This window comes from Centrocercus urophasianus, unplaced genomic scaffold, assembly GCF_019232065.1.
Source record: "Centrocercus urophasianus isolate 14NV4802_14NV808 unplaced genomic scaffold, USGS_Curo_1.0 seq_33, whole genome shotgun sequence".
Lineage (NCBI taxonomy): Eukaryota > Metazoa > Chordata > Aves > Galliformes > Phasianidae > Centrocercus > Centrocercus urophasianus.
This window is the reverse complement of record NW_024884900.1, coordinates 3,366,311-3,388,156: the sequence shown is the minus strand read 5'-3', so window position 1 is coordinate 3,388,156 and position 21,846 is coordinate 3,366,311. Positions and strand designations below refer to the sequence as shown.

Here is a 21,846-nt window from a genome sequence, read left to right as displayed (position 1 = left end):
GATCTGTTCCCCCCTCCCCCGCCCGGCCGCTCCCTCAGGACCCCCCCGGCTCCAGCGCCCTCCCCTCGGGGCTCTGCCCGACGAGGAAGGAGGAGGGAGGATGGCCGTGGCCCCCGCCTCTTCCCCTTCCCCCTCCTCTTCCTCCTCCTCCTCCTCACAGTGGAGAATCCAAAGCCCCGCTGCCCCCCGTGCTTCTCGCCGCGCCGCCAGGCCCCTGCCCTTACCGACAGCGCGGCGCTGGGGCGGCGCGGCCGCGGGCTCCGGCAGGGTTGGGCGGTCGCGGCGTCTCACCTCAGCCTCAGCGCCACCGCCACCGCCATTTTGCCTCCCCTCCCCCGTCTCGGAGGACTCCGCCTCCTCTCGCCAGGTCCTGGCAGCTACCAAACAAACGGCGGCGCGGAGACTCGGAGGTTTTTTACCGGTCGCGGGGACTCGCGCCTTCCTCCCAACGCGCAGCCAGCGTAGCGCTGCTCTGGAGGCGTCGGCTCCCTAGAAAGCGGGGCGGGTCCCGGAGTAAGAAGGCGGTTTGCTACGTTCCTTCCAGGACCTGCTGGCCGGTGCGGCGGCGGAGTACGGCTCCCTCCCCCCTCCCCACTGAGGGGCTCTGTGCGGGGGGGGGGCGGTGGCGACCGCCATGAGGCGCGCAGCGGCGCTGAGGCGGTGACGGACGGAGCGCGGGGGAACCCCTCACGTACACACCGCCCCTCGGCCGCGAGAAGGCGAATAGGCTGAAGTGAAAAATGGTAAATAACGGCCGCCGAAGCGCCAGGCGGCGGCTGAGGGGCGGAGCGCGGCTCTTCACAGCCGTGTGGGGTCCCCGCGGTTGGCGCGCCTCTGCCTCTCGTTATGAAATATTAGGTTTTAAATCGCAACTGCCTCGTTTTTCTGGTTTTTTTTTGTTGTTGTTGGTTTGGTTTTTTTTTGTGTGTGTTTTTTTTTTTTTTTACCCTTTCCTCCGGAATGAGAAAAATGAGCACTGTCCCCTGTCGAGCCGTGTTACGCTCCGCTGGTGCCGACGGCTTTTCCGTCAGATATTTGAAATCCTCACGTTTTATCTGCAAACGTGAGCTGCTGAGATCGCAGATCCCCTTATCGGGTTTGTAACGGGAGGCACGTACCGTCAGCCAAGATTAAGCTGTCCCATTGAGGAAACGCGGTCATGTTGTACAGCTTCCAGCCGGAGTCACAACGCAGGTGCTCAGCCCGTGTGGCAAAGAGGCGAGTTTCCCTCATTAAACACACGCTTTATTGGCCAGTGAGCACCACAGCTGAGTTCCACTCCGTTAAATGCCTACATCAACCTATCTCCAGGCTGAAGTCTTTAACCCCACCACAGCCTACGGCTTGCTTCAACGTATCCAAGAAAAGCCCGTGTGAAGGAGCCGTTTTGTGAGGTGTTTGTTCTCTGGATGTTCGATTCCTCTGATTTGCTCTCCCACTTTTATTCTTTAAGCTGAGGTTGGGGTAACAGACTGCTCTTCTATGCCTCGAGCAGCACGGCTTCCAAGCCGCCGTTTATCTCGTTGCCTTATTTATTCCCTGTCACCTTTTGCATGGTAACGTCTCCAGCGATTGACTTCACCCCTGAGACGCGTCCCAACGCTTTTTTTCTCTCGCAGCCGCGCTCAGGACAGCCGCACAGACAAGCGCACTGCACAGCCTGCCTCTGGAGATGCTCCTCGACCCGCTCTCGAGGTCTCAGTTCGCCCACGTGTATCTCACAGCCACACAGAGGTACGCGTCGAAGAGCTCAGTTTTGTCTCCATTTGTTACTTCTTAAGGTCCCACAGTGGCCCATTTCTCGCTAATAGGGATGCTCCCGGGCCACGCCGCCACCCAGCCCGAGTGCGGCGGAGCAGCCCCAAAGCAGCGGGACCGGTGCACGTTTCTGCAGCCGCGTGACCCCGCCCCGAGGCGGGGAATAGAAGGGCGGAAGAGGGGAACTTCTGGGAGCGCGGAACGTTCGCGTTTTCCGTCCCCGTTTCCCGGCGGAGCGGTGCGCGGCGGCTGTCGCTATGGCAGCGGGGCCGTGGGGCTGGGGGCTGGCGGTGCTGCTGCTGTTATTGTTGGCGGTACTGCGCTGCGCCGCGTGCCGCCTGCGGAGTCGTTCCGCCGCGAACAGCGCGGCGGTGTCGCGGGATGATGACGTCAGCGCTCTGTTGGTGACGGCGCACCCCGATGACGAAGTGATGTTCTTCGCCCCCACGCTGCTCTGCCTGGGCAGGGCCGGCGCCCGCCTCGCGGTGCTGTGCTGCTCCGCAGGTGAGCGGGGATGCGGCAGGGAGTGGTGGGGCTACCTGGCCCCTCAGGTGCCGCTGGCCGTGGAGGTCAGGCTTCCCATCTGTGGCGTCACGCGGAGGCCGCTGTGATGTTTTCATTCGTGACGTCAGCGCTGGGTTGTCTACTTGGGCGGAGCGGGCAGGGCTGTAGCGACGTATCGGCGCATGGTTGGTGTGGCCTCATCGTGGTGTGACAGTGTGATGTCACCGCGATGCCACGCGTGATGTCATCACTGTGCTGATTCTCACAGCCCTCTGGGTTTCTGCTGCAGTGACAGTAAGCACTGCTGAGACTCTGTGGTTTGGGGGCACCTCTAGGTTGGGGCATTCTGCACACGCTTGAAAGTGGCCTCATGTATGGGTCTTCAGCCAAAATGCTGCTTTTGGCACTTTCATTGGCTGTAGTAAAATCTATATTTGAACCACGCATACGGTTTCACAATCAATTCTCATGCTGCAGCACTGAGATACTAGGAAATTGCATGGAAATGTCATTAAGTTGCATAAAAGCACTCATTGTTAAAGTTTTTGCATTTTGTAGTTCTCTGGTCTTTTACAGAACTTGCTTTGGATGATCCAGTTTTGATATCATGATATATTCACACTAACGCATCTAAAAATGTTGGTTGCAAAACAGTCTAATCATTGAAAAATAGCCCTGAAGATAACCTGAGGCTGTGCTGTCCATCAGTCAGCCCAAAGGCAACACTAACGGTGTCTTCATTTGCTAGAGACAAATATCTAGTTTGTGCTTTGTGTCCCCCAGGGAGGTTATGTAGTCTGCTTCAGTGCTGCATTAGCTTTTCTTCACATCACCTTTTCCTGAATTTGGAGTGACCTGAGTTTGTTTGTTTGTTTTATCTGCTGTGAACATAGAAATCAGAATATTCCCTTATAGCAGCTTCTTACTTTTTTTTTAAAGCTGTCTGTCTCTCCTGTGTCCTCCATACTAAACTACATGATTTCTTTCAATCCTTATTGTATTTTCTAAACTTCTGATCATTCTCTTTGCACTCCTGTGGACTCTCCTCCATTTGATTCACATCTGTTTCTGAAGCACAGTCACCAAAAACTGAGGCCTTTCTGGGCCTGAATCAAATGAAAGACTCTCAGAGGAGAAATCTCACAAGGAATTTTCCCAGCATATTACACTACTATCTTGTGCTTTTCTTGTTATCTACTAAAGCTTGAGATAATTTTTTTTAATGCACATAACCTAATCAGTTATTCTTCCTGTGAATTCAAGGTTGTACTGTTGTGCTTGATGAAACACTGCAGTGTTGCATTTCATTATCATTACTTTGTTCAGTTATTTTGGATGTAGGAAGCAGCCTCATGTTAACTGATTTATCAGACCATACACACTGCTGTACATGAATTCATGAGCCTGTGGTGAAAACTTAATGTCTTAATGTTTGTTCAGAGGAGTATTTCAAGCTAAAAAGATGTACATCTCCCACTGACAGCTGCTCGTATTTGGGAAAAGGGACTGCTGTAATTCTGAAATCACCAGCTTGTTCTCTGCCAACTTCTGTATTCTTTGTTCTCACACCTTTCTGTCATAACAGGCTATCTAGGTGAGAAGACAGGGATTAAGCTATTGTTGAAGTCTAATAGCACATTGATTTTAATGATCCCTGCATACTCCCCATTAAAGATTTAGTGCAGAGCTTTCAGTTGTCTTTGCTGAGGGACAAAAGTCTGTGGATCCCATTTGGCTTTTTCACAGCTCTGACAAGATTACCGACATGCAGTTCTGCCATTTCAGTTGTCAGGATTAAAATACTGCTGCCAGTAGAGAACTTTCCAAAGAAGTGTTGTGTTTCTTTTTTATTTTGTTCAGGTTCTCTTTTTTATTGTCCTGCTTCAGTGCCATGAAACATTAAATGGGGTTGAGACTGTCTTCGCTTGCATGTCTTGCACGTCTTTGTAATGGAATACCAACACATAGGAAAATGCATTCAGTGAGCTAATAGCTTTCTCTCTGCCTCTTAATAGCCTTTTGGTGATTCAGATGGTTTATCCTCTCGTTGTTTGTATGATTGATGATGACAAGTGAGTTGATCAAAGACTCCGCAAATTGTAAGACTGAACCAAAATAATGACGTAGGAACTGTTGTATTTGCAGTTCTCACATATCAGTCAAAATGCCATAGAAATGAATCAGAATTACAGCACTGTGAGGGAAAAAACCCAGCCTTCTCCACACTGAGTAATCTTTGAATTAATAACTCTGTATAAATGCGTTTTGTTCTCTGTAGTAGCTGGCTCTCTATTGTGAGTGCTCAATGGATGAGTTCCAGCAGCATTAGCTATTCAGCTGTTTTTGCTTTCAGTAGCTGCCCGTTTTTTCTTGTTAGCATTTATATATTCCTAATGTCCTGACACATTTCTCAAGCTGGGGAAAATGGATCTGTTCCTTTGAGTTCAGTAGAAGTTAGGTGTTTTGAGAATAATGGCACCACATGGAAAAACGTCACCTGCAGTTACTGTGTTATGTTGCAACATAACTTACATTACATTAAAACACAAATATCACTAATTCCCATGCAAGAAATCAATCTAAAATGAAGTACTCATGTAGTCCATCTGAGGAAGGCGCACAGTTAAATTTCCTCTTCTGAAGCTGGAACTTGTGGTCCAACTGCAGACTGCCAAGCTGACGTGTGCCTCAGCAAACCCACAGGTAACCACTGTCACAGTCTTATAAAATCATTCACTCACAGTGTGCAAGAAGAGAAGTTGTTTTTTTCTGGCTGTTGTTCACCTCTTTGAAAATCATACAAAGCTGCTAGTGAGTGCTCAGATTGCAACATTTCTTTAGAGAAATGCTAGATTTAGATGAGTCATCCCCAAAACAATAAAAAAAATCTGGTGTAATTCAAGACAGCTGACTACAGACTCAAATCATACATTAATACACAGCTAAATTTTATCATTTCGTTGCTGCAAAGTTAAAATTGGGCTGCAAATATTGTCCTGCACAGGTAGCATATTGCAAGGGACCATTGCAGTACTGGCATAGACTTTGCATGACTGATTCCAAGAAAAAAAAAAAAGTAGTGTGAGGACAAGATGAGAAGAAAAGATTTCAGCAAAGGAGACGGTGCTTGAAGTGTTTCCCTACCAGCTGTTGGTCTGCAAATATCTATCAAGTTTTAACTTTTCCAAAATACCCTTGAAGTAGGTTCCTGCCTTTTGTGGTTCTGTAAGTTCTTTGCAATTGTAACTTCTGCTGGAATCTCCTCTGTGAATGATGCAGACTTCTGAGAAATCTTCATCTCAAAAACAGATTTTTAGAATTCTTCATTCCCTAAAATCCTCTTAATTTCATCACTGTGTTCTGTTGCAGTATTTTAGTGTTACGTGGTGCCTACTGTTCATTAGAAGTGGTCCAGAATGTACTATAAACTATTATAATCACCTAAGGAATACAACTCAGGACAAGTTTTCCAAGTGTTGTCCCAGCAGTTCTTTCTGAGGACTTTGACCTGGCTGTTCAGCCTGATTCTGTGGGCCTGTGCTGTTAAGAGCACAGGAGGGAGTTCATGGTACCATGCCTAATAGTGAAGGAGGAGTGGTTCTTTTGCCCTTCCTGAGGAGGTTAATTATTACTGATTTGTTTTGAATACCTCTCTTTAAAGTGGACTAAGGTCCCACTAACCTCTTTCATAGAGACAACCTGGAAATTTGCCAGCGATAACAGTTTTAGTCACCTCACTGGAAAGGCTGTTTCTTCTGTGTTTATGAGAAGATCTTGCTGGGTTGTTTTTGTTGGTGACTTGCATTCAGATAACTGTAACCTGTTTGTCCTTGTAGACACCCTTAGAAAGCTCCTTCCTCCCCCGCCCCCAAGCAGAGTTAGCCTTTGGAATTCACAAAAAATACAACACGAGAAAACAGAAAGCCCAAACAACAACAACAACAAATTCCTTTTGCTAAAAGGCTAAAAATTTTGGTGTGAGCTTGTTTGGAAAAGGTATCAGAAAGTGCCATGTCTAACCAGACCGGTTGTCCAAGCAGTCCATTGTCCTCCTTTTAGTAATAGCCAAAGTCATGCTTCTGCTAAAGACATGGGAGATCTCCCAGACAGCAATTCTGGAACAATCTGCTTGGGCAGCTGCTTCTAAACTTCTGTTTGACCAGTAAATGTCTTTTTTCTCCATGCTAAACTAAACAGTGTTGCTGTTATTTGCAGGAAACTATTACAATCAAGGAGAGATTCGTAAGAAAGAACTGGAACAAAGTTGTTGTCTGCTGGGGGTTCCTGCATCCAATGTAACAGTCATTGATCACAGGTAACTAAGCTTTATTTGTAGTATTATTTCTATGCTGGTTTTAAACAAGAAGTGAAGTTCATTTCAATGTTCTGTGACAGCTGACTCTATCATTCTATACGTATTGGATTGAGGACTGTCAAAAAAGATCATACGAGATATTTATGTAAACTATTAGCTAAGAAAATCTAATTAATTCAGAACATAAATCAAGAATATAGTGGGGATTACTGTCCTTAGAGGAAACTCTGTTAATACAGCATTTCAAGTAGTGATAACTAACTAACTTGTAGGGGGTCTGGACAGTGTGTTTGGGCAACATGATCACTCTTTGTTGCAATTTTTGCAGTGTTATCCAAGACACAAAGAAATCTCTGAATTGCCAGAGGCAAGTTTGTGCTGAAAATAAAACTGTTTGGAGGATTGGCAGTACCATTACATTGCAGTTATTCTCCCACGTGATTATAACATAGTTGCAGATAGTTGAAGTCTGTGCTCCATGATAAGATAACCATATAAACACATCAGCAGTTGTGCTGTCTGTAAAACAGTGCAGTGCCTATGTTATTTTGGTAGCCATCAGAGCACTTTATAAAATAAGAATCCTGCCAGCTTTAGCCGAAGAAGCCACCCTGACAGCAGAAATTCCTGAGGGTGTATTTTGGGGAGACAGAAAAATAGAATTGCTTGGAATCTGTTTGTTCATATGTTTGGGTGGTTTGTTAGTTGCCAACAAGTTTTTCATCTGTGGGTGAGCTGGCGGTTGACTGCATTTAATGGGATGGTCTGAAATGGATGAAATGTCTTCTCAGTCTTTGCAGAGGAGGCTGCTGCTAGCAAAGCTATGTGTTTCCATTGCTTCCAAGTGTTTTATTCTAAGACTTCAATTAATTGTAAATTAAATTATGTGAACAGTTCAGAATCAGATATAGGCGTTAATAGAAGACCTTTTTAAAACGTAACGTAACATTAATTTGATTCACTTAAAATCTTATTTTATGTAAATGTGTGAGGTCATGAACTTGTAGTCACCTTTTTCATAGGCTAGTGCTTACATGGCTTGGATGAGATTCTGCTATATTTATAATTTGGTTTAGTTCTGGCTAAAAACAAAATGCGCTCTGGTGTTAAAGGCTGTCCATAACAACATTATAGTAAGTTTCTTTCAACTGAAGCCACGCAGGATTTCTGTATGGGTTTTCTGTTTGTTTGTTTTTAATATGTGTTGTTTTCTTTAGCTGGGTCTAGATATGGAGGTAGGTGATGAAGCTGACACTTATTTGTTTTGGAATTATCTTGAAACTGCATTAATAGAAGGTGATTTGACACTTGGAATCAGTAAAACTCAGAAGGTAACGTTGCAAGGCCTCTGAAGTTGCCCAATCTCTGCCCATCTGGGGTTAATGTTTACTGAAATAAATAGTGATTTCTAGCAAACACAGTACAACCAGTTTCAATTGTAAACAGCTATCATGAAATTCATAAAGAACATTTTTGTTTACAAAGAAGACAGTTTTAAGGCCACACCAACTAGAAAAGTCAGAGTTGAAAAAAGCCTGGCTCCAGGCAGGCCCTTTTCCCATGAATGTATTTTCCCTTGAGCTAAGGCAACAGAAACCACAGTCCAGAATATGAATCCTCTTGAGTTCTTTGCTTTTTTTAGCTTTAGGTTTCTCTCCAAGTTTTCAGCTCTGTTAGGAAAACAGCACAGGAGTTGTTTTTCCTTTGGAATGGAAAGAGACGTTTCCGTTTGCTTCCCATGAACTGACTTGGGGTAGCTTCATGTTTTGTAGTACAATTACATGATAGTACCCAGAACTTTTTTGGGGGGGAATATGGAAAAAAGCTGCATAGTTTTTCATAGAGTTTTGCTGAGCATAGGTTTGCTAAATGAACTGTCTTTTGCAATTTACACTGAGCCCAGAAGCCTGCTTGTCTTTCATGCTATAAAGCACTATGAGTTTGAGTTTGGTTTCTCTGTGATGCAAGTTTCCTGATACTGCTCAATCATCTCCCAGTGCACACAGTCCAGAGGGCTGCTTTTTGCAAGTAGCACTGCAGTTTGCTCAGTAGAAAGGTGAGGGTGATTTCAGAGAAATAACTGGATTGTTTCCCTTTGGTGCTTTCATTGTCAGTGATATGCACGTTTATGAAATCAGTGACCAATGTGTGAGTTCTGCTACTGGATGCGCTGCTTGAGAAGACTGATCTGTGTCCCTGCCCAGAGTTCTGAGGCACAGGATGTTGTAGTGGCAATGCTAAGTCATGGCTTGAAGCAGTGATGGAGCACCTGGTGGGAGGGCAGGGCCAACGTAGGGGAGCTCAGGTACAAACAATTCACCTGAGTGACCAGAAGGGGTAAAGCCAGGATCCACCCCTTCCCAGACCTCATGTAAGGGCTGGCAGTGGAGGTGAGGCGTCTTGCTGGAGATCCCTGCCTACCTGGGGTAAGCAGATTTTTTTTTTTTTTCCCCATTGTTTCTGTGGCCACAGCTGCTGGTTTTGGGCTTCTCCTCACTTGTTGCAGCCTGGGACTTTGCTACCCTGCTATCATTGCTGTGCTTTCTATTATATTGTAATGTTACAGATGCACGAGGTTGTTCTGAGAAACAAGTTCAGGTATGAGACATTTATTTCAGAGGTTAGGTTGCAGTGAGATAACCACCAAATCATCTAACTTTGTTGTGCATTCAGGGAGCCAACCTGAAGGGAAGTTCTTGCTGAATTTAGCTCAAAGCTTGTTTATACAGACAAGTTAAGCATGCTTATAGTGCATTATTCGCTCAGCAGTAACTCATCTAGAGGAGATACTTTATGAAAAACATCTGTGGATCAGGTGTTTGCAAAGTAGTGGGTGATGAGGAATGATTTTTAGATGACACTGAATTTTTGAAGTATTTTCATTGCTTTAGGTAAAGCACTGGGGCTGATTTTCTTCAAACTTAGAGTTCCCAGATTCCTTCCAGTCAGTAGCTTTCCTATGCCTCTGCTACCCCTTTTCTAATTTACACATAATACAGAAGTATTTGCCTCTCTGGTCTGATGTGAAGCATGCTAAATTTCAATGGAAATTAATATGTAGGGGATACAGTTTGTAAGACTGTTCTCATCAGCGTTCTGCCATCCATATGCCATCTCTAAGATCAAAATCCTTTGGCTTTATTTTTTTCATTCTCTTCCTGACTCTCCAGAAGATAATTTTGCATTTGTGTTAAGAACCAGTACAATGCTTAAGGACTGTAGCTGGCATGCTACCAATTAACATTGCTTATGCAAGCACTGGATGCTTTACATTATCCAAGCTACAGACTTGTATTTTGGAAAGGAAAGCCCAAAGGATTGCTCGGTCTGGATCTGCTCCAGCCATTGTAGTGCAGAGCTGAGTCATGCTGTTTCCTCCTCTCTTTGCATAATCTAGAAGTGAGTGAGTAGAAGTTTCAAGATGTAGAATGAATGTATCTGAAAGACAAGCTGATTGATGTGCTCTGCAATCTCGTTTGGCCAGGCAGATATAAAATCAACGTGACATTTGAGTTACAGGTGAACCTGTAGAGAGAAACCTTCAGTTAGTCTGTCTGTGGTGAAATCTGTGTTAAAGACCAAGCCCTTATTAAGCAGTCCCTTACCTTGAACAATGACTATCCCAAGTACAACCAGGATGATAGAGCAGGACTGGTTCAGTCTCTACCAGACAACTGTTTTGCATCGTTTCTTCAAGGGGTGTTTGATAGACTCACAGATAACAGCATCTCAAATCTTCTGCACAAATACAGTGCCGAACTGTACCCACATTTCAGCTATAAGGATTGGAGGCCCCCACAAATCAGCTGAAGTTCATGAAATGCAGTGATTTTGATACTTACCTGTAAGTAATTAATCTGTGAATAGATGCTCCTGAGCAGCAAGCTCTCCCTCCTGCTTTATGGAAAACATTGGAATCTAATTGATCTAATAAGAAAAGTTATTTAAGCTCCCACTAATGTTGGGCACATCTGCCAAAGCCCTTCCAATCTGTAATATAGCATGTAAACAGGAGATGTTTTCTAAGCTATTTTCACTTTCTGAAGAGAATGAGCAAAAACGAAGCCCAAATGATTCTTTTTTTTTTTTTTTTTTTCTAATGTCTGTTTTGAGTTAATGGAAAGATAAGTATCAGGCATTTTACTGCAGCTTCTGAGTCTTTTGTTTGTGATTGGAGTGGACAGAAAGTAGGACTAATTGCATCTTTTATGTGACAGAAAAACATTTGGACCAAGTTTACACTGTAAAGAAAATAATAGCTAAAAATGGGGAAAAGTAGAAAATTTTCCACTCAGTACAGAGACTTACAGCAAGTAACATCACGTCTGTTTCTGAGTTTCCATGGAAATGGCACTGCATACACTTCTCTTATTATTTCACTTAAGTTCACAAGGGCTCTGGTTTGTGCACAGTAGAGAAGACGTCTGCCTGTACAGAATTGCAGGCAAGCTGTGAGTTCTTTATGAGGCACCACGAAAGCTTGCATTTTTGAAGGTTTTTTTGCTATATAAAAATTATTTGGTTTTGGTCTTGGGTTTTGTGTGTGGATTTGGTTTTGGTTTTGGTTTTTTCCATACAAGGTAAACAGGCTATATTGCACTTCCTTGTGTTTAACTGGTGACAAACTTCCTTCTACAAGGCCCCATGTCAGAGAAGTGAGTCTGTAAGGTCATGGGAAAAATATACCCTTAAATAGTGGGTGAGTCTGACTGGGACAATGAGAAGGATACAGAAACACCTCAGAGCTTTCAGAGAATGAAATATGTAACAACCTTTGGATTAGAATTTGAAAACTTACACGTGGACAGTGCAGGAGTACATCCAGTTGATCCAGTTTGGTTTTTGCTGTGCTTAGGTTGTTTGGTGATGGCTTTATGGATTTGTATGCAGGGTGCTGAGTGCGTGAGAACTCTGTGCAAGCTGTCAGTGAGAATTTGTACTGTGATTAAGAAAGCCTGCCTGAAAATGGAGGACCAGAAGAAGTGCAGCAACAAAATCCTGGCCTCTGAGTCTCCTGGGAAGACTGGCAGTGATTTCATACCAGTTTCTGACTCACTCATTTGCAGACCTGTGTCATCTTGCTAAATGTATCTGGAATTTTTGTTATAATCGCATTTATTCTACATATGCTTTTCTTTATTCCTTGATCCTTTTTCTTTCCTTCTTGTATTTTAGGCTCAGTATTTAATAGTTTTTATTCTGCTAGAGTAATTGTGGTAATTGGTTACATTATGTCTTCCTACGTTCCTTGTGGTATTGCACTTAGACATTCTGTTATGCTGCTAATTCTGAAGCTATGTGCTGATTAACAGTGCTGCCATGCAGTTCTTCTAGAAGAGCTGTGTGTTTCAGCAGTGATGACAGGTTTTCTTGATCTTATTTATGCCAGAAGCACTGTAAAGGTCTTTTTTTTTTGTGGATTTTTCTCTAATTAAAAATGACATTGGGGGATCAGAAAATCTTAGATGAAAATTGGTTGCATATTCAGAGTGTATTACAATGAAATCAATCTATATTTGAATACAAACCCTCTTTACCATCACAAGAAAGCAAGGAGCCTTAGTCAGATGGCTGCCTTGATGTTTATGTAAAGACTATGCACAAATTTCACTTCTATTTACTTGCGTTCTTGAAATTGTTGTCTTTCTGAGAAGGTAATGAAATAGTTGGCCACATGCTCTGCTTGACATTATAATCAATACATTTTTCTAAAACATTTACCACGTGGCAGCTTATGCTCCTAATTTGAGGTCATTGGAGCACTTTATGAAAAGGTTTACATTGAAATCAGCTTTTAGAGGTCTGCTATTGTAAGTGTTGCTCTATGCAATAATTTAAGAGGAAATACTTCTGGGGATTGAGATGTCTGTCTGCCTTCCAGGAAAGCTGCTTTCTGAAACAAAGGCTTGTATTGCAGTATGTTAGGTTTGGCTGTTTTGTCCTAAGTTAGATGTTTTCCTCTATAAGGAAATCTACCCTTCAGCTTCCCTGGAGCTCCCATGAATCAGCTCCTTTCTCAGCTTCGTGGCATAATTAACTTTCTTGCAGTACAATAAGGGGGAAAGGTCTGTGGTGGAAGGGAAAACGATCCTTTTGGTGCTACAGGGACATGGCCCCCAGATTGCTTCTGCAGAAAATGAGCAGTGGTCCTTTTCAGAACATGGAAGGATTCTCCTTCGCATGTCGACAGAGACCTGGCAGCCCACGTGTCAGTGATGTCACAGCAGGGTTTGATTAGGAGCAAGAGGCTGCCCAGAGAACCCGAGGGCTTGAATGAGTGTTGAGGGAAGGGAAGAAGTGCTGATAAAGGACAAAATGTCGTTATGGAATTCTAATCAAAATACTAAGCGTCAAGATTTATGCTTAAAATGTTCAAGATTATTTTAGCAGAATGAAAACTTCAGTACTGATCCCAAAACATGAAATATGAAATATCCCAGCCATTCCTCCAAGCTGATGAGATTTGATTCTGCTCAAAAACCATCAGCACTGCTAAGTTGATAGTGAGAAAACAAGTCAAACATATTATGTTTCAAAAGTCAAAAAAGCAACTAGGGCTGAAGACGGGGAAATCACTAGAATGGGGCAAACCACCAGGAAACACTTCTTTGTTCTTACCTAGTTTGTGCCTTCAGAAATGCCTTTTGTTATTCTTTTCTTCATGGCTTTTAAAAGTGCCTTAAGTTCATTAAAGACAGCCGTGGTCTTGATGCAAAGGAAGCTTCAGTGGCCCATTCTGAATTTGCTAGTGGTCAGTGTCCTGTGCTGGCTGTTTCCTGATAATGCAGATATGCTGACTGGAGCAGTTCTGTAATGAGACCACTTGTGTCCACTTAAAAGGACGTGTCCATGAGTTTGTTGGTTTCCAGTACAAAATGTAAGATTTCATTATTTTGAGTGGACTTTGTTCACTGATGCTAGTGAAGTGAGCTACCAATGCAGAAGAGCACAGTCATTAGATTAAAACTATTTTCAAGTTATACCCAGTTATACCATGGCTTTTAAACATGACAAACTGTGTCAGCCTATTTATTTTGCCAGTTATGCAGTGGAACAATACAGTGTGCTTTGCCAATAGATGCTCTGAGGAACTAATGGAGAATGACAAGCATTTCCCCTTTGCCTGTGGAAGGTTTGCTGCTTTGGTAATCCATACTGAAATGCCCAGCACTGTCTCTGCTAGTCACTCGTTTTATCCTGCTGCTGTAAATGCCTTACTGATCATTATAGGCAGACTGGAGTCTTTTAGGACAGAAGGTAAAATGGTTAATTCTTCTTTAAAGAGTACCAGTTAGACCAAATAGTATCTAAGTTATTCAGAGAAGAGAAGCAAACAGGAAAAAATGTAGCATGAGTTCACCTTTTGAGTCTCTATTTGGACTCAACTTAGGGAAAATGTGTTTTGGTTTGTTGTTGTTTTGTTTTTTTTTTTTTTAACTGAGAACACTTAAACTTGCTCACAATAATGGATTGAGGGTTATTGCCTTGTTCACACGAGCTGTGGTTTCTTTCTGTGTTCTCATAACTTTAATTGTAGCTACAATACAAAATGCTGAGTGCCTCAATTACAACAGGGCTGTGAGAGCTGAGGCTGTCTGTGGCAGTTTCAGTGTGTCCAGGGGTATCACAGTGTTAAAAACTTGTTGTTCTACCCCTGTTCCCTTCATCTAACTTTGCTAGTTCTGGCAGCCACCAGAGGAATGACCGAATAACCAGTATCTGAGTCTTGGGAACTTTATTAGGCTTATAAAGCACAGAATGTTTCCAATTACAAGGCACAGCATTGAAGGCTGTTGGGCCACGTTAAATGCCATGATATTCTGTTGTGCTGAATACCAGCAATATAATCCTCATTTCTTCAGCTCAGTTTCAAAATCCCATTGAAGTCAGAAGGCATCTCCTACACTGGCAGCCAGGAAGGGAACTTGAGAAGTAGTGTGTGTAGTGCTTGAGGGATGGGTGGGAAGCATCCTCTCCTCTGATAGGCTCAAGGGGTTGAGTTGCTGGGCTGCAGAAGAAGGATGTCTGCAATACTGGGGCCTCCAAGACAGGATCGTGGTGTGAGGGAAGTTCCATGCTATTTCCCCTTGCCCTAAAAATTTCGGGGCATTTGGTTGGACCTTTCTGGCTTTCTTTAAATTAAAGATGGTATAAAAACAGAAAAAAAGGATTTGCAAAAAAGCATTAGTTACATCTTGATCAAAATCTTATTTTTCATAGGAATAGCAGTGTTTGGACTGGAGGTGCTGTAAAAGCTCAGTGGATTTTTGTGAGGATACTTCTGTTTATGCAGACTTACAAATTCTTTGTTTTAATACAACATGTGCTTGGGTCTCCATCAACTCAGTTTTTCTGCATAGATGGTAGAACTGGAGTTGTAGAAACTTGGATTTGTTTCCTTCTTTCCTCAGTACCACCTTCTGGTCCCCTCAGAATGAGTAGGAGTTGGCCATTCACTTCAGTAAGACCAGAAATTGGCACTGAAACAGTTGACAACAGAAGACAAAGTTGTCTTCAAAAAAAAATATTAGGATAGGGAAAGTTGGAAAAGCAACTGTACAATGGGCGTTGTGTAAAATATGTTTCCTCTTAATGACTTTCCAGTTCAGATTGGCTCTGTTTACATACAAATCAAAAGCTGGTTTGTCTAACTGCCAACAAGCAGAACTCAGTCTGGGATCTGAGTATCCAGCTGTGCCTTTTGCCTCTGACATCCTCCCAGTAATAAAAGTTGTGTGGATAGGATTTGGCTCAAATTGCAGATGATGTGTGATCCAGAATTGAAATCAGGCTGCTCTTCCTCTGTAAGACAATAGAAGCTAAAACTTGTTTTTGTCAATAAAATAAGCGTGTACAACTCAAACCCCCTTGGGGATCTGTGATGATGAATAAGATGCTCTTTTTCCATCACGACGTTTCTGACCCTGACCCATTTTTGTAATGACTCCATGAGAACTCCGAATTTTTTCTTCCACATTTGGAGCAGAAACAGTTGTGGTATTTACCTGTGAAAATGCAGCATCCAGAAAACAGATGTAGTTATGACAACTTCTGCAGACCAATTTATTCCAGTTTCTTTGTTTGTTTGTTTTAGTCTCAAACTGCCTGAAGGTTACAGCGTTAGTTCAGTGCACCATGCTACGTGCTTTGTGCTCTGTGAGCCTGTCCTCTTTAACAGCTTCCCTGCAGTTGAACCAAGTGAGAGAGCGACTACATAAATGAAATGGTACTCCTAGAGGATGGCCTATTAGTTGTCACTTTCCAGTCTTTTTTTTCCAGTGGTCTGTTAGTCAATGAAGGTGTGTCTTCTTCACAAAACAGAGCCTCCTGAACTTCTCCTTACAGACTGACAACCTGTCAGGAGGCAGCTGCTGCACCTTGCAGATGCCAATGGACCATGATGATGGAGCTCCATGATGATGGAGCGGTTTCGGGTACTGGAGGTTCATGCACTGTTTGGGTGCAGGCAAAGCTATCTCAGCTCCTGGAGGAGCAATGTATAAAGAAACTAGTTACAGCGTGGCCTTCTTGCTTGTAATGATGATGAAAGTGCTGGCTGCAGCACAGAGCTCTGTTAGCAGTTTCACTTGCAGGTTGTGCTTTTGCCACCTCATTGTAAAAGGCTGCTTGTAAAGCTGCTTAGCAGTTAAGCAAAGCATTCTTCTTTATCTCTGGTCTTTCCAAAAATAAAGCCCTATTTGACAGATGATTGAAAGCTTCAGTTGACTGTTGCACTGGGAACTGGTGAAGGTGGTCTCAGCAGTCTGAGGCTCTGCAAACAATTCTGGCTGACTGCAGTGAGATGCTGCTTTGTAGGAGTATGATCCAGTGCTGCCTTTTGAAGCATCTTACAAGACAATTCCCATCTGTATTTTCTTGGCTGAGTTTGTTGTGACATGCCCCGTTATTTTTTGCATTCTGTGTCCATTCTGAAGTTCCCCCAGGCATCCCTTTAAATGAAACATTGCATCACCGAGGAAGTGAAGCCATTAAAAGTGAATGCTTTTGCCAAACACTTGGAGTGAATATAATCAACTCTCATCTACCAGAAAATGACTTGCACGTTGACACTGCAGAATTTGAGAACAATAGACATTTTTTTTTGAGTGGCTTGATGGAGCAGTTTCTCAGAAAGCTCAGCTGCGCTGTTACTCTTTCGCCACGTCACGATTGAAGGTTTTATGCTTGCATAGAGAATACATAGAAAAGGGTTACCGAGCAATGGTTAAAGCATGAAGTTTCACACTTTATCTCTTTGGAGGAAGAGACCTTTTAAGTTGTGCATGTCTCACTTTCCCCCTTTAGTAATGCTGTTTTTTCACAGAGCTGTGGGGATAGCCTAGTTATTGTTTATATACTTTATTATTTATACTTTTGTTTATATGTAGTGATGTGCAATGCTGTGTAAGTGTTGAAGCTCATCATCAGTCTTTTCCTTTCTAGCTAAAGGGTTAATTTCTTTCTCCAAAGAAGGGAGATCAGATTTAGGTTTGGAATGGGAGGAGGGAAGACAGAGGATTTTGTTCTGCAGGAAACTAGGTCAGCGGGTTTTTATTATCATGCTCCACAGCCCAATGTGGTTTGCATTTAGGAGTGAACTCAGTTGACATCGTGTATGGTCGATTTCCTCTTCCCAGAAAGCAGGCCTCAGACATCGCTTCATGTATTACTGCTTTCCCAAATTGAAATCAAGGATATTTAGCTACAGGGGGGAGCTCAAGAAATTGTGAATTTGTTAGGTTTGTTTTCAGAGCTGTGTCTGTCAGGAGAGCCTCAGAAGCACATAAAGAAGTCCAAGATATTTTGGAGATGAAAAACAATAGGGGTGGAATCTTTTGTCACTGAAGCGCTTCAGAATCGCAGATCTTGACTGCTTTTAGACAATCTGCAGATGGTTGCTCGTATGGGTTTTTACTGCTGTTGGTTTGTTGCTTGAATGCAGCCAGATTCTGATCCTCATCTGCCAAAGTAAATCTGGAGTAATTCCCTTGTTTTCTCTGACCCAATTGCAATGTGTGGCAGAGATCACAATGACATAGGTAACATTTAGATGGGGAATTTTCTATTAAAACTTTCAGATCGTGGCTGATGCAGGATCATTTGAAATCTTTTTTGGATCTTAAGACTTTCTCAACCATGAAAACCTTGGAGTACATTTTCTTGCTGGGTGGCTGAGAATAGATGTCAGTGTTGTTTATTTCTGCTTATTGAAGCAGACATCATGTATGTTGGAGAACTCAGGCTGCCTCTCTTTACAATTACCTTGACCTTACTGAATAATCTAAATCCAAGTGCTTATAACTTTAGAAGATGTACTTTGTTTTGATCATAGGGATCAGGTAAGATGGAGCTTGGAAAAGCTATTTGTAAGTCTACAAAAAATTTCTGAGTAATAGTAAGACCAAAATCTATTTCCAGTTTTATATTCTTGTAGTTTTATGAACTTTAATGTGATTTAATGGCTTTTCAATGTAGTACAAACATCTAATTCTGTCCTGTTCTAGTCTTTATTCAGTCCTGGCATTGAGAAGGCCAGACATTTTTGCAAACCAAGTTTGGCTTTTAAAGCTGAACAAGGAAAATATGGGCATTACTGAGAACAGGCAGCAGTAGATTGCCAGCAATTCCTGGAAATAATGGAGTTTCACAACCGTTCCCTGCAGATTGGACATTTAGGGAGGAAAAATAACCTTGTGGCTTGCATAGACAGAATAATGAAGATGCAAAGGCTGTAGAGAAAGTTTATTATGGTGAAATTTAAAATGCCAGTCTTAGATTAAAACCAAAGAGCAGAATACCTCAAAATAATGATAGCATGGAAATACTAAAGGTCAGAAAATTGCATGCTGTCTTTTCTGAGCATGCTTTTAGTGTTGTGCAAGGCTGTATATTTTAGTTGCTCAGTGCTTTTGAATCTTTAAACACTTCTGGCTGCAGGAAGTGTGCCCATGCAGTCATCTTTTAAATGTGCAAGTATCACACAGGGTTGACAGAGAAAAGTTGGCCCTTCTGTAATACCATTGTATTCTTCCACTGCTGGCATCCGTGACTGAGAGCCAAGAAAGTGACAGCACACGTCAGACTGGGAGGCATGGGGAGGACTTGCAGCTGGCAGGCACGTACGCACCACAGAGATCCGCGTTGATGCAGCGTTTGAACAGTGCCTTCTGTGTAATGAAGGCAGAAGGGGTTGTAGGAGAATCTCCACAGCTTCATTCAAGGATGAAGAATTCGTCCATTCAAAGTTGTAGCTGCTCAGAAAATGTCACTAAGTTGCTGGAAGGGTTGGATCGTGTTCCTTCCTGTCTAGATTGAACTAAGTTGAATTCAGCTCTTAGCTCAAGAAATGTCGGATGGAAGAGACTTTCTGGGCTGTTGATCTTCTGTGTGCTCCTGCACAGTCAGTGCAGCGTGATCTCTGTCCTGCTGAGGATGGGCTGTTAGAGGAAAGCTCTCAGAGGCCGTCAGTTATGTGAAGCTTCTGGGATGTGACTCATAGGATAAAGAAGTTTGGTTGTTCCTGCTGTGAATAACAAGCGTAAAATCCTCTTTATCTACAGAGGCTTTCTCTCCCCTCAAAACTGTTAGCATATTGGAGCTATTGCTGAAAATACAGTAGCTTCTGGGTTGAAACAGCGATTGTTAATAGCACTCATTAATACCATCTGTATAAAAAATGCTGCTGTGTATTTGTGCTCTTTCAAATTAATAAACTCTGAAGTTTCTGGGCTGAAAATGAGGTTGGTAATGCAGAAGAGCAGAGCATCTATGTCAGCGAATGAACAGATGCTTACAGGAGACTGCAGGATAAACAGATGCCAAGTAATGCTGGTGTATGAAATAAGCCATTTGTGCCCATTTGGGAGCTCTGCTGCATAAAGGATGCAGTCTGCAAATTTAAGTAGGTTATGATGTTCTCTCCTATGGCTGGGGTTAGAGGCTAGTGCAGTTAACTGCAGAGTAGTTGCTCTGTGGAGCAAACATGAGAGCTCTAAACCAAAATTGTCTTTCAGTGAACAGTGGCTTCATATGAGTGCATTTCTTTTTTGTTTTTTCAATGTAATCTTATACCAATTAAACTAGCTACTTAATGGTTAGAATATGATTTCTGAGCACTTTGTTTATCCCTTTTGTAGGATAAAATATATTTAGCCTTGCATTATTTGTAGTTGTTATTGCTGCTTAGTGTTTTAACCAGTAATTAACCCTATCCTTTGATAGTTGTTTACAGCTGGGAACAGGCTGACTAGAATGGTGCTCTTTGTTCTGCAGTAAGGAAGGAACAGTGCCAGGTAGCTATCCTGTGTCTGCTTTCCAAAGCCAGGTAGCCATCTCCTGGGTCACCCCCTGCACTGGGAGAGAGGGAACAGTGCTCTTAAACATGGCTGCTTGCTGCCAATCTGTTCAGAACAGGGATTGCCTTGGTGTTGATTTTGGTGAGAACTCTCTGCAGGTAAAGGTGAAAGCACTGGTAAACTGTAGGTACAGGTCTCACGCAGTATTACTCACAGCAGAGTAACTAACACACACACACTGGTGTTTTTTGGTATATTCTGTTGTTGCTTCAAACTGATTGCTTGTATCTGCAAGAAGATTATCATCCAGCGTGATGCAACTTTTAGCCTCTTTCCTGGATGTCAATAAGAGGATTAATTAGAACAGGGCTAAAAATGTTTTGGTATTTAAGGGAGATATATTTTTTCCTGTGCTGTCTCATCTCTTATTCCACCCCAATCTTTTGTGCATTATGCTTAAAGAGGAATTGTAGAGCAGAGCTGAAGCTGTGTGGACCCTCTGTACAGAGTTCTCAGATAGATTCTGCTATGTTTAGTGCTCTGTGTGTCTACAAGGAGGTAGGGAAGGACTTTTTGTCTCATACTCTCATTCCAAGAGAACAGATGCACCAGATTGCTCTTGCAAGAGTGTGATGCTCTGCCAGCACAGGATGTTTGATGTACGATGCGTTTTGATACGCACTTCTGCGCTGGCTCATTCTGATACTCACTATATCCTTTCACAGTACCCTTTTTAGCACCTTCACACCACTTAAAAGTGTTGCCTGGCTCCACAGCAGCTGTAATACCTGAGCAATTTCCAGCCAGCCTTTGCAGTTGGACTTTCCCCATGACGTATATTAGCTAGATATGGCTGGGGAGGTTTCCTAGTTCCACCATTCTGCTTTTGCTGCTTGCAGCTGCAATAACCAACTCCTGACATTTGTACCCAGCTTTTGCTTTGATGGCTGTAGCTTGGTGCCTGTTTGCACATGGGGCCTTCTGATAAGGCAGGCATTTGACCTTTCTATTCTTAACTCATTAACATTTAGAAGAGCTGCTCTCCTCACCTCTAGAGGCTGTGCTCCTCCCCCCAATATCCCTGTTTCTAACAGATAAGATTACTCCTGGGTTATATATTGATCTAAGAGGAGAGTGCCAAGTGCAGCTCACACCAGTTCAAGGGCAAATACTGAATCCATATGAGTGAGTTCACGTGCTTCAGTTCAGCAGTGGAAAAGTAAAGACCAATGGCTGTTTTTTGCCCTCTCAGCAGAACCTGAAGAAAGATGCAGGGATATCAGTTCTTTATCTCACCAGCAAAATGAACTTCATGGCTGCAGGAAGTACCTGTCCAATCTGCTGATGCTGCATCTTGGAGCTGTTTTCTCTTCTTCACCAGCACCCACAAGCACTTAAACGGATGAAGGAGTTGAAGTGATTATTATACACACATTTGCTTGTGGCTGTGTTTTCAGTAACCTGGATGTGGAAATGAGAGCCAAGATTCCTTTAAGCCAAGCTTAGCTCAATGGATGTTGTGCACTGTCACTCTTGAACAAATCTCTTCACCTGTGCATCTGTATTTCCCCTGGGCACACTGACTATATGAAGTGACACTGAGAAGCTCTTAGGGAATAATTGCAGATAGGCAGTTAAACATGGTCTCCCAGGGTAGTGCTGTAACTATGAACGTGAATGAGGTCATGAGAGCAAGAGAATAACAGAAGTTAGAGGGAGCAGAGGTAAAAGGGGTAGGTCCTCTTCTCAGGTTGTTTGGGAGCCTCTTGTTCTGGTTCTGCATAGAATCGCAGAATCATTAAGGTTGGAGAAGTCCTCTAAGATTGCCTGGTCCAACCATCCACCTGCTGCCAATATTGCCTTGTAAATCTTGATCTAAAGTCTGTATCTCAAAGTAAGATGTTGATGTTTGGAAGACACTGGGGGAGCAGTTATCAGAAGGATGACAAAAGGATGAGCCTAATAGTGGGATAT

General features: G+C 43.0%; 2 protein-coding genes across 8 annotated transcripts in view; one reads left to right on the top strand and one right to left on the bottom strand.

The window, feature by feature from the left end:
• Positions 1-1,847, bottom strand: part of NCOR1 (nuclear receptor corepressor 1) — a 57,587-nt gene extending 55,740 nt beyond the window's left edge. For 4 of the 6 annotated variants that reach the window (XM_042830323.1, XM_042830327.1, XM_042830326.1 and 1 more), the window contains exon 1: positions 225-284. The gene's annotated coding sequence lies outside the window, so the exon portion shown is untranslated. The other 2 variants (XM_042830325.1, XM_042830324.1) reach the window with 2 other exon arrangements.
• PIGL (phosphatidylinositol glycan anchor biosynthesis class L) overlaps positions 659-21,846 on the top strand; it is a 47,850-nt gene continuing 26,662 nt past the window's right edge. The window contains exons 1-3 of one of the 2 annotated variants that reach the window (XM_042830332.1): positions 659-743; positions 1,620-1,734; positions 6,478-6,577. In XM_042830332.1, the coding sequence (XP_042686266.1) occupies positions 741-743; positions 1,620-1,734; positions 6,478-6,577 (218 nt within the window). In that variant the 5' untranslated portion in view covers positions 659-740. Of the gene's footprint in view, positions 744-1,619; positions 1,735-1,959; positions 2,263-6,477; positions 6,578-21,846 lie in introns of those variants that run through there. The other variant, XM_042830331.1, reaches the window with a different exon arrangement.